The 16,124-nt window shown below is 53.2% G+C and overlaps 5 protein-coding genes across 5 annotated transcripts; 3 read left to right on the forward strand and 2 right to left on the reverse strand.

Annotated features, from left to right (window-relative positions):
• Positions 1-502: 502 nt before the first annotated feature.
• PFLUO_LOCUS6889 (clathrin recruitment and traffic between the Golgi and endosome) lies at positions 503-2,394 on the forward strand (the record flags this gene model as incomplete). Its single annotated transcript, XM_073784475.1, has 5 exons — positions 503-584; positions 679-710; positions 816-895; positions 949-1,030; positions 1,102-2,394. The coding sequence occupies 5 exons, from the start codon at positions 503-505 to the stop codon at positions 2,392-2,394; spliced, it is 1,569 nt and encodes a 522-aa protein (XP_073640927.1).
• Positions 2,395-3,852: 1,458 nt separating this feature from the next.
• On the reverse strand, positions 3,853-5,118 carry PFLUO_LOCUS6890 (HOG (high osmolarity glycerol) pathway protein; the record flags this gene model as incomplete). Its single annotated transcript, XM_073784476.1, has 1 exon — positions 3,853-5,118. The coding sequence occupies one exon, from the start codon at positions 5,116-5,118 to the stop codon at positions 3,853-3,855; it is 1,266 nt and encodes a 421-aa protein (XP_073640928.1).
• A 2,157-nt stretch (positions 5,119-7,275) lies between these two features.
• PFLUO_LOCUS6891 (uncharacterized protein) lies at positions 7,276-7,851 on the forward strand (the record flags this gene model as incomplete). Its single annotated transcript, XM_073784478.1, has 1 exon — positions 7,276-7,851. The coding sequence occupies one exon, from the start codon at positions 7,276-7,278 to the stop codon at positions 7,849-7,851; it is 576 nt and encodes a 191-aa protein (XP_073640929.1).
• A 1,151-nt stretch (positions 7,852-9,002) lies between these two features.
• Positions 9,003-10,007, reverse strand: PFLUO_LOCUS6892 (uncharacterized protein; the record flags this gene model as incomplete). Its single annotated transcript, XM_073784479.1, has 1 exon — positions 9,003-10,007. The coding sequence occupies one exon, from the start codon at positions 10,005-10,007 to the stop codon at positions 9,003-9,005; it is 1,005 nt and encodes a 334-aa protein (XP_073640930.1).
• A 1,754-nt stretch (positions 10,008-11,761) lies between these two features.
• Positions 11,762-15,265, forward strand: PFLUO_LOCUS6893 (3-hydroxy-3-methylglutaryl-coenzyme A (HMG-CoA) reductase isozyme; the record flags this gene model as incomplete). Its single annotated transcript, XM_073784480.1, has 3 exons — positions 11,762-12,097; positions 12,158-14,871; positions 14,929-15,265. 3 exons carry the CDS (start codon positions 11,762-11,764, stop codon positions 15,263-15,265), a joined length of 3,387 nt encoding a protein of 1,128 aa, XP_073640931.1.
• Between the last annotated feature and the right edge of the window lie 859 nt (positions 15,266-16,124).

Below are 16,124 nucleotides of genomic sequence, written 5' to 3' on the forward strand. Positions count from 1 at the left end.
TCTCAATGGGTTATGATGAAGGACGAATACGGGCACATCATTCTTATGGATATTCATTCTTGTCGGGGTTACTTGTTTGTTCTAGATACCTTGGGTATTTTCTTCTTTATCTTTGTTTCCAGGTCGATAGCGATAGCGTTCGGGACTCCCATGGGCATCCGAAATGATCAATATGTACACAGCATTCAATTAACTCTTTCTCTCTCTCTTGGTCAATTCCCTCGTAGGGTTAACTGTCTAAATACAGTAGTTAGTTAACAGTCAAATATGGCCGGTTTATGTCAGGGGCTGCCACGTGACCTTGTGGCGCGTGGAATCCGGGCCAGCTGGAACTTCTTCCCCCTCCAGCCCCGAATCCCGCGACAATCGCACCCTCCTCGATTGCTTCTTGCCCTCGACCCCGATCCTCGGTGCGCTTTACTCACTCGTCTCGCCTGGCGAGCTTCCCCGTCTTTCCGAGTTACGTCCTTTTCCGTTAGACTTCCTTCAGACGCCCCTCGTCATGGATTTCGACAACCTCAAGAACCAGGTTAGCAACCTGACCTTGTACGATCTCAAGGCGGGTGTCCGCAAGGTGCAGAATGGTAGGTTTTGTCTCCCAATGAGCTTCCATTGAATAGATTCCGGCTTCTCCTTGCCCTGCAATCGCTGTACTGACTTGACCGCTTCGTTGATTAGCTGTCATGAACTATACCGAAATGGAGTCCAAGGTTCGTCTAACTCTCATTCCTCATCAATACGTTCAAGTCATGAGTTTCGACGGGGCGTGGCTTGGGGGAAAAGACTCTGCGACAGCTTGCTTACTCGCCGCGTAGGTTCGGGAGGCTACAAACAATGAACCTTGGGGTGCTTCGACCACTTTGATGCAGGAGATTTCCAGTGGAACTCACAACTAGTATGTTGTTGTTTAGGTACTGAGCGGTACCGAATTTACTGACTTTGTCGCAGCCAACTGCTCAACGAGATCATGCCGATCATCTACAAGCGCTTCACCGACAAGGCTGCGGAGGAATGGAGACAGATCTACAAGGTTCGTCAAAAAGGACTTGCTTTCCACTTGCGTCATTATATCGGCTGACAGTGATTTGTTTTTGAAAACAGAGCCTTCAACTTCTCGAATTCCTTGTCAAGAACGGATCAGAACGGGTCGTCGACGATGCGAGATCTCACATGTCCCTGCTGCGGATGCTCCGGCAGTTCCACTACATTGATATGAATGGGAAGGACCAGGGTATCAACGTGCGCAATCGGTCCTCAGAGCTGGTGAAGTTGCTGGGTGATGTGGATCAGATCCGGACCGAGAGGAAGAAGGCCCGGGCCAACCGGAACAAGTTCAGTGGGTTTGAAGGTGGCATGAACGTCGGAAGCAGCATGAGCTCTGGTCGGTATGGAGGCTTTGGGAGTGAGAGCATGGGATACGGCGGGTACAGCGGAGGTGTATACGGAGATGGGGGAGGGTTCGGGGGCGCTACCTCCTCTGACTTCCAGGACTCGGGGCGCAGACAAAATCGGTTCGATGAGTACGACGAGTACGACGAGGCGGACGCTGCTCCTGCGCGCCGGCCTGGAGCTAGCCCTGCTGCTCGCGCGAAGCCGGAGGCTAAGAAGCCAGAACCAGTACCGGATCTCTTCGACTTTGGCGACGACGAGCCCCCAGCGCCCGCCTCCACTGCTGCAGGCAAGCAGCCCGCGAGCAGCGCTCTGAACATGTTGGACGCTAGCCCGGCCGACGACGACGATTTCGATGACTTCCAGTCCGCAACGCCGGCCACCTCGCAGGCCACCTCGTCGAATCAGTTCGCCATCCCGCCCCCAGCGGCCACCCACAGCACAAACTCCAGCACACAGTTCGTCGCCCCGCAGCCTGTCTCCGCGTCGCAGGGTGCCAACATCAACGGCTTGGTCGGCTTCACATCAGCCACCCCGACGCCCTCGACCGGCTCGATCACTTCCCCCATGTCGCAGACTGCGCCCACCCAGCAGCAACAGAAGCCCATGGCCCCCAAGCCGTCGGGCTACCAAGCTGCAACCCCCAACTACTTCACCTCTGTCGCCACTTCCACCACCCCCTCGCAACCCCAGTTCTCTCAAGCCGCGCCGTCATCCGCCTCCTCCACGGCAGCAGCCCCCTCCGCCACAGCGAACAAACCCGCTGCCGCGAAGCCTTCCGGGGACGCCTTCGGCTCGCTTTGGTCCACCGCCAGCGCCAGCGCCGGCATCCAGAAGACCAATACCGGAAATAAGGGGCCCAACCTCGCCAGCATGGCAAAGGAGAAGGCCAGTGCCGGCATCTGGGGCGCGCCCGCGCAGTCCTCCAGCGCTACTACTCCATCGATGGGCCAGCAGCAGCAGAAGTCGACCGGTAGCTCTGGTCTTGATGACCTGCTTGGATAGTTTGCACACTTACAATTACACCCTACTACATTCGAGTCCAACGAAGTAAAGCAGAGCAGAACAACAAAGGAGAAATTGCTTTTCCTTTTTTCTCCTCTCTTTTACTTGGTTGATTGAAATACAGACATCATTTTTTTTATTTCTTGCGATATAGGGCGATCACAATCATGCGGCAATTCCTTTTATTGGAGCTGTGTTGTCGCCTTTTTTTTTTTCTTTCTTTTTTGCTTTCCTTTCTCATGGGTTGTCGTCCTTTTTGGCCCGTTTCTTTATCTATCTCCCCCTTTGCGTAGGAATTTGTCTTGTCACCGCTTGAGCAGAGAGAGTTAGTTTACCCAAAAAATTCGTTGTTGCTGGTTCAATTTACGCTTTAGCAAGAATACACGGATTCTTCTTTTTCTGTTCTCTTCTCGCCTAGGTGGTAAATTTTCAACAAGCCCCCCTGCCTTGCTCTTTACTTTGGCTCTTTGGTGGCTTATGTAGACCATGGAGAAGGAGGACACACTGGCGTTATTCGCACTTGCTTTCATAGTTCGCAGGGGCTACGTGATTCGTGCATCGAATTAGCCTTTCCACAAAATAGATGATTTGCATTAGCGTGTTATGACCACAGGATAACTGTACTACTATGTACGAGATCAGGAATAAACGATAAAAGATTCGGTCCATAGATCCGAGTGGCATTACGCTGATGCTCATTGATGCTAGAAACGCCCGCGCTGAAGAGATAGCTAAATACAGGGAGGAGGTAGAGAGGATCAAAGCGGAGGAGGGAAAGAGAGATGACACAAGCACTTTGCATGACACAGGTAGGTAGAAGAGAAGAGAAGACTGAAGAAGGACAACCGCGGGACGAGAGTTGGAAGATGGCAGTTATAACATATAATATGAAGGGGGGTCGTTTTTTGTCCTCGTTTATTTCGTCACTTTTAATCAAGCTGATCATGAGACGATGGGAACGTGTACGAGGTTCGTTGAATGGAGTCTCAGGATGGTGGGAGACGGAGGAGCGGTTGACTTGGTGGAGATGCTCTTTGGCTGGTGTATTATGTTGCAAAAAAGCAGAGCTGAGCAATGCACGTGAGGCGTTTTGCGCCATGGCGGAAGGTTGAGGTTCGGATTTAAATTGCGTTCAGTGGGTCGGACGGAGAGAAAGACTCGGCAGGATGGACTTCGAGGCGAGTTTCTGGCCAGCGAAGAGACAGCCGTGCTGCCAGCGGCAGGTGGCTTGACTATGGAGTTGTCTCAATCATAGGGATTTGGTCGGTACGAACAGTGAGAATGGCACACACTCGCGCCGGCTGATAAGAGACAAACCCAGCTCCACGTCAATGCCAATTCAGTCTGAGCCATTGGCAGCTGTATGGTTGACGCGGGCAAATTTCTGATGCATGCTGGGCACGTCGCTAGTTTCTTGCCTGGTCGAAGCCGCTACTAGCTAGAAAAAGCATGGCTGGCTCAGGTTCTGATCATGCTCGACCGGTTCCCAGTATTGCCAGCCGCCTTACTGGTCCGGTCTCTGCCCCCTGATCTAGAAGCATTGACGTTGTGGTCCGCGCCCTCGGTTGAGATGCTGATGGGGGTATCACCATTTGTGCCATGGTCGGTAGAGTGGGTATCATCCGCTATCGACTGGGTAGGTGTGCGTGCTTGGTCTGATTCGGTCCAATCAGGAGTCAGGTCGATGCCAATGCCCGTCGAGTCTGGAGTCGGCTCCTCATTCAATGAAGTGAGTCCTCCTTCGATATCCCGCAAAAGACGCACAAATTCCTCTGGGACAAGACCATTTTCTCCGGTCTTCGGGTCCTCCGCCACCAGCCAGCCTTGGCCATGCCGGTACGAGACGTAAATAACTTGACCCTCCTTAAGGGGAAGCTCGTTCTCGTGCTCTCGCGCGAAATCGAACAAGGCGACCGCTTTGCCGTGCATCTCTTCGTCCGAACAGCCAACAGCAAATTGGTAGTCGGTCGAGTATCGGTTTCCGCCCACGTATTCATCCTCTGACTCAAAATTTGGATCGTGTGCATAGCTTTGCTGGGTGGCATATCCATCAAAGTATCCTTCTCGTGGTGGGTACGTGACATATTCCCCGCCTGGGCCATCCTCCATCGCATCCCCACCATTCACATAATATGTTTCGCTGCCATCCGGGTTCAGGGAGACAAATGTCCCACGGTTCCCATTGCCGTGGGGCTCTGCCACGCCATGATCATCCACTAGCATTCCATTCGCATCCTCCTTCTTGCGGGACGTGACTACTGGACTGTGCAAGTCTTCATCCTCGCTGTATGGAGGGCCATCCCCAAAGGACATGGCCGGAAGCTGCTGGTGGCCCTGGCTGACATGGCTGCCTTCCGTATTCCACGACCACTGGCCTCGCGGAGTATCCAATGATGTCGGGGGATCCGACAAAGGTCGTTGCTCGCTCACTGGTGTTGACACTTCCGAGGCGCGCGGGGGTGGCGGTCCATAGTGCAAAGGATGGATCGTAGGATAAGCGAAGTCCCGCACCAAGGCGTATGGAAGGCTAGAGTGGAAGATGGGGAACACGTGGGAACCTGGGCGCGAACGATTCTGGGAGGTGAAGGAGACGTTGGAGTACATGGACAGCCGGTCCTTCGCACTGGTCGACGAGCGTCTCACCATGCTATCCGTGACGATGGGGGCCAGAACGGATAGATTGTTCGCAGACAATGCATTTTGCGGAGGCGTCGGAGAAGACATTGTTGCTCGTGAGTACAAAACCTTGAGGAGTATCGCTTCGGGTCTCGATTAAGGAAATGGAAGAGAGTTCATCGGTCGCGTTGTTGGCGCTTCAGTTTCGCATCGCGATGGGCGGGCGGAGTCAGGCAGGCTGGAACGCGATCGGAAATAATGAGAGCCCTTTGTTCTCGGACAGCCGTCCAAATTTTAACAAGAAGGGGTTCGGCCGACCTGGTGGTGTGGTGCGAGCGGCGGAGATTTCAAGGGGCGGGTTTCCGCTTCGTGGTCCCAAATCAGTGAGAGAATTCACCGTATTGAGCTATTCCCGAGGGGTATGGGATAAAATATGTGTAGCCCAGAACGCGGTCGGGGAGTTGGTCGGGTGGCCGGCGCGGTAATCAGGAGGGGTTGGATGCGATTGCCGGGGAAGTGTGTCAAACGACCACCGAAAGTGAGACCGTACAGAGCCCCGAGTGTCCAGACCAGACTGAAGAGAGACTTCGGCGAGCCGTGAGTTGCCGGCGAAAGGCTGAGTGTATTGCAAAGCTGGGATTGGGTGATGAGGACCGGTCGGGGGACGGGTTGAAGGTTCTTGTGTCCTGCGATCTCGAGGGCAGATGGCCAATGCTAAATATAGCAATCGAACTGCAAAAGCAAGTGTCAGAGATGAGAACCACGCCGTGCGCTTACGTTTGAGGTGGACTGTTTGGGAGAGTTTTGGAGATAAAACCAAAACAAGCCCAGATTGGACGGGGCACAGGGTGAGAACGCTCGGAGATTGCCATACCTTCTTGACAGCCGACTGCGCTGGAAGGGTTAATGATCAACGGGGCGTCGGGGCAGGACTGAAGGAAAGGGCGAAACGGGCGAGTCGGCCAGCCGGACAGCAGGGTTGTGAAGCACGGGGCAGGAGACCGACGAACAGGAGGAGGAAGGGTGGGCAAAGATGAACGGTTTCGAGCCTAGGATTCGCTCACTCCGGGCGATGGATTGTGTCTTTCTTTCTGGTGGATTGAAGCCCGGCGTGGTTTAGATAAGCAGGAGGAGTCACGTGTGTTTCGGATTGTTGTTTCGAGAATCTCCTCAAGAAACCCCTGGGGCGTCACGTGCAGTCACATGACTGCTACTATATTTAATCCAGTCGCTCCTAGTTTCACAATGCAACACTCGCTTCGTCTGATGAACATCTAGTAGTATACCTTTATTATATGCCCTATCTGATAATGTGCACATCAGCTAGCTTCTTGTTTTGCGTCATGTCCATGGCTGTGTTGGTTCTCTGTGAATCTCTGATATGAAGTCATATTACGCGCCGCACATCAATCATATAAATCGCCGTACTTTCATCCGTGGGCCCGCAACTCGGGGAATCGTAGGATGTGTTCGGGATTGTTGCTAGCGGTCCCGAGCAGTGCGGGGTGAAAGATAGTCAGACAGCGATGACTTGCCTGACCCCGCTCATAGATGTTGCTAGTGGTCCCGAACGATGCGGGGTGAAATACAGTCAAATAGCAGTGCCCTACATGACCCCACTCATAGAAGGCTCTAGGCTTCTCCTGGCAACCGACGGAATTCCATGATTGACTTGTATCCATGGTACCATCAACAAGTTACACTAGTTACCGGGGGAATAGTCAGGCGTCCTCTTCGTGGCATATTAAGAACTATCATTCCGGTTCATCAATCAAAGGGCCAGATGGTCAGCCATTTAGCGCAGAGTTTAGTTTCTCGCCGACATCCACAGTAGATTGACCTCTGAAGCAAGTAGATTTTTCTGTCAGGCAAACTGTATGAGATTCTCAACCTCGAATCGTGGGGATCGAAGGCGTCAGCGGGATGGCAACAGGCGCATTCATTTTGCTTTGAATACCAATCACGCTGGCCATTGGTGCCGTGTGGCATTGCTTCTTACAAACTAGTCCCGCAATCAATCACGGCGAGCTATCAGATCAGTGAAATGTGGTGGGACCGATGCGCCATCCGAATCAGCCCGATCAGGAAGAGTTTTCCTGTAACCCCTCATGAGGGGATTGAAAAATCTTGGAGCTGGGTATGTTCGAGCCATTGCTCCCTAGAGCTTGCTTTACATATAAATGTCCCAAACGCATCCGAAAGATTCTTTCTATCACAATTCATCTCTTATTTCTATACGTACCACGGATTTCTACAAAAACGATCATGGCACCCTCTCTTCACCCCCTCATTGATAACGGCATCAACCCAGGCTCGAGTAGCTTCTCGGGCGGGAAGCTCCAGTGCCACTGTACCTCAGACCCTGTGGAGGTCACCGTCAAAAGCAACGTTGCCCACAACCATGCGTGCGGTTGTTCGAAATGCTGGAAGCCATCCGGTGCCCTCTTCTCCGTTGTTGGAGTTGTGCCTCGAGATGCTCTCTCTGTCACAGCGAACGCGTCAAAGCTTGTCGTTGTTGATAAAGATGCCACCATTCAACGCAACGCCTGCAAAGATTGCGGTGTCCATCTTTTCGGTCGTATTGAAAAAGATCATGCTTTCAAAGGACTTGACTTTATCCACGTTGAATTGTCCAATGATAAGGGATGGCAGGAACCGCAGTTTGCGGGATTCGTGTCGTCCATCATCGAACAGGGCACAGACCCCAAAGAATTGCCCGCTGTGAGAAGCAAATTTCAGGCTGTTGGGCTGCCAACGTACGATGTGCTGTCGCCAGATTTGATGGATCTTATTTCGACTTTCACGGCACAAAAGGCAGGCATCAAATTCGCCAACCTGTAATAGGGAGGGACGAAGGACATTTTGGTCATACACGCTCTTCAAACATGTACTATAGGATATCTGGTGCCTCCGTCCTACGTGGGTGTTTCTGTAGGTGAGAAATGGAATTGATATTCATTAGGAATATAATGATTTCGCTGGCTGGTCGTTTACAAAGTGTAACAAACCAGACAAGTTTCATTCCTTCTAGCATACAATTGTTCAAGTATACTCTAGTACTAGGATCGATCAGCCACAATGAGGATCTTGCATGTAAATGCCATCGACATTGCCTGAGGCAAGGCTGCAATAGAAATGGCGGGCCTTGATTGTGGGGAACAACATGAGGGGGCGGGGTGCGGGGTGTGGGGGCTCCCCAAATCGTCACAAGGCTCCTGGCGAGTTGAATGACCGCAATATCGCTCGCCACAGATGAGATTCCATTAATTCTGAAAAATTAACACCATCAACGATTTAATTCGCACAGGCAGTTAAGACGGTGACTCTAGTGTGGATGTTAGATTCGGCGTTGTGGTGGGAGGACCGACGGACACCGCCGGGTAGATTGTGTGACATATGCACTATTGGCACATCACTGGCTCTAATGGAAACAACAATGCAATTCAGATCTTGTGGCACTGACTTGCAGGGCTCCCCTGTTTCGCCTGATCCCTATTCCTTGAACCTGTCCCGTGCCGCATGGTTAGGGTTGGCGGTCAAGCCCCGAGGGGACGGACATACGAGAGTTGTACTCAGAAAGCCAACTGGCAGAAAAAAACAAAACATACAATCGTATATATTCAGTGGTAGATTCATTACCTAGCTTCATTCCAATCATGGCAGAAAACACTTTCATTATTACGCGGCTCAAAAGGAGATCGAATGCCAAGTCAGATCTGTGGGATTCCACTATGGGGACCTATGAAATTCCGCATGTATATGTCAAACCATGAAAATTACCGTGGAGAGCTGAAATAGGGCCATTTGATGTCTCTCTTATTCCACAGAGTAGAGACTATAAGAAAACTTTTATTTATTATCTCAAGGGCGAGATTTGGAAGAGAGTGGAGGAGGATGTGAGATCAAGAATCTCCTTATAACACTCGCTTCGTCTTACATTTCACTGCCATTTTGAGCCTAATTATTGTACATAGACAACCTAACTAGTTAACCTAGGAGGACTGGCATCGCTCGACGAACACTGTCTCGATGACCACATCAACCACCGTCGTCACTGTCTCCGTCACCGTCACCGTGGCAGTTGCCCCTGTCGTTGTCGTGTCGTGGATAGTCGGCACGACAGCCTCTTTTTGATCGTTCAGGTCGGCAAATTCCGACGGAATCGCCGCGCTGTCGAGGCTCTGGTCCTTGGCATACTCTGCTGCTACCTGTACGCGCGTTTGATCGGCGTTGACCACATCCACATCCATACACGTTGTGTAGATCTCCTTTTTGCCGTCTGGGTAAGTTGGATCGATGCCGGGCAACGTGGGCCAATCCCACACCCAGTAGAGAGTGTACGTCCTGCCCGCTGGGGCGGTCGAGGGCAGCTGGATGTCCTGCTGGCACCACAGATTGGCGCCCATCAGTTGGTTTGCAACGTGCGGATATTCCTTCTGGCGGTACTCGGAGATGTTGCCCGTGTTGATCTGGTAGCAGCGGCCGTCGTCGAAGTTCTGAGTCGACAATAGCACCCCTCGTCCGTCTCCGCCGGTGCCATTCTCATTCCACTGGCCATACACATCCAAGAGCTTCTCGCCGACCTTGGGCTCCGTGGTCCCATAGACGTAGACCGTGCCGCGATTCTTGGGTTTACCGGGTTGGTTCTCGGGTAGCGTGACATGTCCGTTCTCCTGATAGCGAAGTGCAATCGCAGCGCCAGCACTGGCTTGCAGTCTCGGGCTCCCCGATGTCTGTGTCTCGTTCTGTTGAGTGCCTTTGCACAGTTCGTAGCTGGGCAACAGCAGGGTGACGTTGGATGCCCCGTCCGGCGGGATCAGGTACGTCATAGTCAGGTCGTTGAACCCGGGCGCGGTGCGAAGATAATTGCCCCGGGCGTAGCCTGGGGCGCCGATAAAGGTCCCGTTTGGCGCAATGACCATCATTTGTTCCACCCAGGAATGGGCGTTGGCCACCGCGATCGGCAGAAGCACCCCCAGAGTCTTGTAGAGCTGCATGCTCTACGTATTTTTTTGGTGAAAGCAAGAGCAAAGCGCACACCCTTGTGGGTTTTTGGAGGATGTCGACCACCAGGGTCGTTTCACGAGGGATGTTGTCTTGGCAAGCATGGTAAAATGGGCAGCCAAGGTTATTTATCGAGAGCCGGCGCTTAAGAAGGATCAGGCTGCTTGGAATGGCATAGGAAATAATGGAGGAGGCCTTTGTTCATCCTAATCAATAGGACAAAGGGGTCGTTTCATTCAATTCAATCTCTTTCAAAAAGCGTTTCAATGGGCCATCGTCCGCGCAGCAATAAACCTCATTGGAGCCGACTCTAAACAAGCCTGGCGCCCAATGTAGATTGATGTGATGATCGGTGAGATCCTTCAGGGAATCGTTGGGCGAGAAGGAGCGAAGTATTTTTGGGTCTGTAACGTCCTGGCGCGAAGAGTTAGGGCACGGGCGGGTCGTGTGACCCCCTGGCGCTTGCTTTTACTCCGCTGTGTTTCATTTCTATTTCATCCACCCATATGGAGATATACCCATATCCGGATGGAACAGAGTGCCATTCGACGAAGAACCTTGAAGCTGAAGAGAGAAGAAAACAAAGCAAGTACATCTAGACGACAAACCGTGTAAACATAGTAGTCACGTGATCGTGATCGATCTGATAATGAGTATGTGAGCACTGAATAAATATCCTTCTGGCAGCTTCTAACTGCCGACCCGTAAATTCCATCACACAGATTCGCATCTGTATTCGTTTCGACCAAAATCTGGACAGTCCTCCAGTGGTCTCATCTGCATACTCATATCCGCATCCCTTTCCAAGAGTAACCCAGTCACGTCTTTACAGTTCCTTGAATCGCGTACAGCAATGGCGCACTGTCGACGCTAACAGGATATCCACGATATGACCATGATCAAGAAGAACTGATGTTGCTTCCTAAAGCTCGCAATATGCCGCTCGACGAAGGCCATCAACATCACTCCCAGTGAATTGCCTGTTTCGGTTGAACATAGAAGTACCGTCTTGGGCAACACTCTGCATACGTTAATACATTAAGGGGGGATATTCTCCTGGCAACTACCTCTCCTGCGGTGTTAGTTATCTGATGCTGTGCTCCCCACAGAGGCTGTGCGGGCTGACAAAGTCCCGTCAACCAGGGTTTGCGGTTGCCACCACCAGCTAAACCCAAGGAGTGCTAGTTCCAATCCTGGAATTTAGCGAGAGCGAGGAAGGGAACAAAGAACCCTCGCCGGATTGGGGGATACCAGAGAGGCATTGTTGGGAGCATTGTGAGAGGGTTCCAGTCGAGAGCACCGGAACTATATAATTTCTGTTGGGTCTAGACTATTTCTGCTTGTTGTTTCGTCCTGCACGTTTTTTCTGTGGAAGGCTTGGCGTCGGCGATACCTTCTTCCCGGCCAGCGATAATTATTTTGCAGCCTTCAGGGGTGGACTCTTCCCTGTTCTTCCCCGAACTCGGCATATACACCGTGTGTTGGTCGTACCTTTCGAGCCTGTGGCTTCCAATTCTTTCCCTTCGCCCAGGGGGTTCTGTGCTGTCCCTGCCCTCTGCCACATGTGGCCCGCCGTTTAATCTTCTTCTCTTATCTCCCCTTCCTTTCTTCCCCCTCTCCCCCCATTTTGTGCCGTTCAACACTCCTCGACGGTTCCGATCGCAGGCCCTGGTCCCTGCGGATCGTCTCCACGACCTTCCCCCTTCTCTCGAAGGTCTCTTCAACAGAAGCTCCTCCGTGACCCACAATGGCCACCAAGTTCATCGCCAACAAGCTCCGACCCGCGGAGGAAACCCGGGAGGCGGAGCCAGGATGGCTCAGGCGACAGATTACCGGTGGTCTGAAATCCATTTCTCGCCGGGCCTGTGTGCACCCAATCCACACAATTGTTGTGATCGCTATCCTGGCCAGCACGACCTACGTCGGTCTGCTGGAAGGTAGCCTGCTAGATACCGTGCGAAGCCCCATTGCCGGCCAGGTAGACTACGACGGCCTTCTTCAAGGAAGTCGCAACCTGCGATTGGGCGAGTCAACCTCGTGGAAGTGGCAGGCGGAAGACGCGTGGACGCCGGCGGAGGCAGAGGTAAGAGATTTCGGGGGGTTCCGTGAGACGTTTGACATGCTAATTTGCGAAACAACAAAGACGACCGCGGAGCACCTGGCCTTGACCACCTTGATTTTTCCGGACTCGATCTCCAAGTCGGCGGCGACGGCGCCTTCGACCGACGCCATTCCCATTCCAAGCAATGTGTCCGCACACTCGGTCCCCTACACACCCAACCTCTTCTCGCCCTTCTCCTACGACTTTGCGCTCGCCTACACCGTGCCCTATAGCCAAGTGGCCGACTTTTTGCGGTCGGTGCAGGAGATTTCGGACCCGTCGACGGATGAGGAGGAAGAGGAGTCCAAGAAATGGATCATGCGAGCTGCCCGTGGCCCCGTGTACGGATCCAGTCGAGCTCTCAGGCTCTGGTTGACCGATGCGTGGAGCTCATTTGTGGACCTCATCAAGCATGCGGAGACCATTGACATTGTCATCATGGCCCTTGGTTACATCTCAATGCACCTCAGCTTCGTCTCGCTCTTCTTTTCGATGAGACGGCTAGGCTCGAACTTCTGGCTGGCCGCCACCGTGCTATTCTCCGGCACCTTTGCGTTCCTGTTCGGCCTGTTGGTGACCACCAAGCTGGGTGTGCCGATCAACCTGCTTCTGCTTTCCGAAGGCCTCCCATTCTTGGTCGTGACCATTGGCTTTGAGAAGCCGATCATGTTCACTCGTGCGGTCCTGAATGCTTCGGTAGATAAGCGACGACAGGCTTCAAGGGCCAATGGCTCGGCGCTGCCCTCCAGCACGCCGGGCTCTATCCAGGATTCAATTGCAAGTGCGATTGAGCACCAAGGCTTCGAGATTATCCAGCACTACTGCATCGAGATTGGCCTCTTGATTATTGGTGCCGTCTCCGGTGTGCAAGGAGGACTGCAGCAGTTCTGCTTCCTCGCGGCTTGGATTCTGTTCTTCGACTGCGTGCTTCTCTTCACCTTTTACACGACCATTCTCTGCATCAAGCTCGAGATTACCCGGATCAAACGCCACGTCGCGCTGCGCAAGGCGCTGGAAGAGGACGGCATCACCCACAGTGTGGCTGAGAATGTGGCCTCGAACAGCGACTGGCCAAGCTCGTCGGATGGCAGTGAAATGGACCCCAGCATTTTCGGACGCAAGATCAAATCCAGCAGCGTGCGCCGGTTCAAGATCCTCATGGTTGGTGGTCTGATTCTCGTCAACGTCGTGAACCTGGGGGCCATCCCCTTCCGGGACTCGGGCAATGGCGCCCTGCTATCACACTTCTCTAATGTTCTGGCACCCACCCCTATCGACCCCTTCAAGGTGGCTGAGAACGGCCTGGACACGGTTTATGTGTCTGCCAAGAGCCAGAAGCAGGAAACCGTGGTGACCATCATCCCGCCGATCAAATACAAGCTGGAATATCCCTCCATTCATTACGCTGCGCCCGATGAAAGCCGGTCGTTTGACATTGAGTACAGCGACCAGTTCTTGGACGCTTTCGGTGGCCGCGTCCTTGAGAGTCTGCTCAAGAGCGTGGAGGATCCCATCATCAGCAAGTGGATCATCGCGGCCTTGACGCTAAGCATTATTCTGAACGGTTATCTCTTCAACGCCGCACGTTGGAGTATCAAGGATCCCGAGGCAGTTCCTGCGGCGCAAAATGGGTCTGTAGTGGCCCCTCCCAAGGTCTACCCGAAGTTGGATCTTAATGGGCAGGAGTCCACCCGGACCGCCGAAGAATGCGAGGCTTTGCTAAAAGAGAAGCGCGGCTCAGAGCTGGCGGATGAGGAGCTGATCAGTCTCTCTCTTCGGGGCAAGCTCCCCGGATATGCGTTGGAGAAGACCATGGAGAACGAGAACCTGATGAGTCGGGTCGATGCCTTCACTCGGGCTGTGAAAATCCGCCGGTCTGTGGTCTCCCGCACCCCTGCTACCTCTATGTTCACCAATTCCGTGGAGGCCTCGAAGCTTCCGTACGAGCTATACAACTACGGATTGGTTCACGGTGCATGCTGTGAGAACGTGATTGGATACTTGCCGCTTCCTCTGGGTGTTGCGGGCCCGTTGAATATTGACGGCCAGAACTATTTCATTCCTATGGCCACTACGGAGGGTGTTCTGGTCGCGAGTACCAGTCGAGGCGCCAAGGCTATCAACGCTGGCGGCGGTGCAGTCACCGTGCTGACCGGCGATGGCATGACCCGCGGACCCTGTGTGAGCTTCCCGACTCTGGCTCGCGCAGCCGCTGCCAAGGTCTGGGTTGATTCGGAAGAAGGCTCGAGCATCATCAAGACTGCCTTCAACTCGACCAGCCGCTTTGCTCGTCTCCAGTCCATCAAGACCTCGCTTGCGGGCACCTACCTCTATATCCGATTCAAGACGACGACTGGTGACGCTATGGGTATGAACATGATCTCCAAGGGTTGTGAGAAAGCACTGGAGATCATGTCTAACGAGTGCGGCTTTGACGACATGTCCGTGGTTTCCCTCTCGGCCAACTACTGCACGGACAAGAAGCCCGCTGCTATTAACTGGATCGACGGCCGAGGCAAGTCGGTTGTGGCCGAGGCCATCATTCCCGGTGATATCGTCAAGAGTGTTCTCAAGAGCGATGTGGATGCGCTTGTGGAGCTGAACATCAGTAAGAACTTGATCGGAAGTGCCATGGCTGGAAGCGTCGGCGGCTTCAACGCGCATGCCTCGAACATCGTGTCTGCCATCTTCCTGGCCACCGGCCAAGACCCTGCGCAGAATGTGGAGAGCTGTAACTGTATCACCACCATGAAGAAGTAGGTTTTTGTCCTTCCTTACGAATGTTCACCATGCTAAATGCCATTTTCCAACAGCTCCAACGGCAACCTTCAGATCGCCGTGTCGATGCCTTCCATCGAGGTAGGTACTATCGGCGGTGGCACTATCCTCGAGGCGCAGGGCGCCATGCTTGAGATGCTTGGCGTCCGCGGCTCCCACCCAACTACCCCCGGAGAGAACGCCCGCCAGTTGGCCCGCATCATCGGCGCTTCGGTTCTCGCCGGCGAGCTCAGCCTATGCGCTGCCTTGGCTGCCGGTCATCTCGTCCGGGCGCACATGGCTCACAACCGCAGCCAGGCACCCACCCGGTCCGCGACGCCTGTGTCGGCCGCCGTGGGCGCTACCCGCGGATTGTCCATGACCTCTAAATAAGACCAGCTCTCTCAGAGCGGCCCTTGTATATCTCTTGTGGGCCCAGACACGGTCTTGAATTCGCCCATTCTTCTCCCTCCATTTCATGCGGGCTTCTATACCCGCCATGTTTCCGTCTGGTTTATCAAGCCTAGGGTTGTCTTGTCTTCGCGGGCCTTTTCTTTTCTGTCAAGGCTAGCTAGCATGTATCTCAACCCGGTAGAAAACCGACCGAAACGGATACACGAGCGAGGACTCGTGTCTCCCCCCCTGTGTACTTAGTTGTTTCTTTATTTTCGCATTTTTTTCCATTTGGATAAATACGCCGGTCAACTAGTAGACCCCAACATGTAAAAACGTGTGATATTATTTAACTATTATGGTCCAATGTACCTGGGAAGTACCTTGTGTAGCAATTGAGTATGATGGAATACATGGTGGGTACCCGGCGATACCGGGGGCCAAGGCGACGGTCTAGACTGTCTGTCTCCTGAATTGATCACACGCTGTCTTCCTTCAGGGGCGGCGCCTGGGTGATTAGGGGTTGGGTTTGGGGTGTTTGGAGGACAGGACATCTCCTAGAACAGTGGTGTTGAATATCTACCATATGCTTATGATCTAGCCTGCTCTACATAGTCCCCCACGATTCGGATGCTCGTGGAAGTGGTCAGCCCCTTAGGTGTGGCTTGTGGCCCTCCCCGGTCAGCCCCCCCTTTCCATACCGTACGGAGAAGCAGCCCTGGCGATCCGCCGATGTGAAGAATGCTATCCCGCATCATCTGGGCTGATCCGATGGGAATGTAGAATCAACTGTCAGCTAGTCACGGAGATAGTCAACAGGGCCAGTCTAGAAATCATTCACCATCGTGGTTGTATGTAT

This window comes from Penicillium psychrofluorescens, assembly GCF_964197705.1.
Source record: "Penicillium psychrofluorescens genome assembly, chromosome: 4".
Lineage (NCBI taxonomy): Eukaryota > Fungi > Ascomycota > Eurotiomycetes > Eurotiales > Aspergillaceae > Penicillium > Penicillium psychrofluorescens.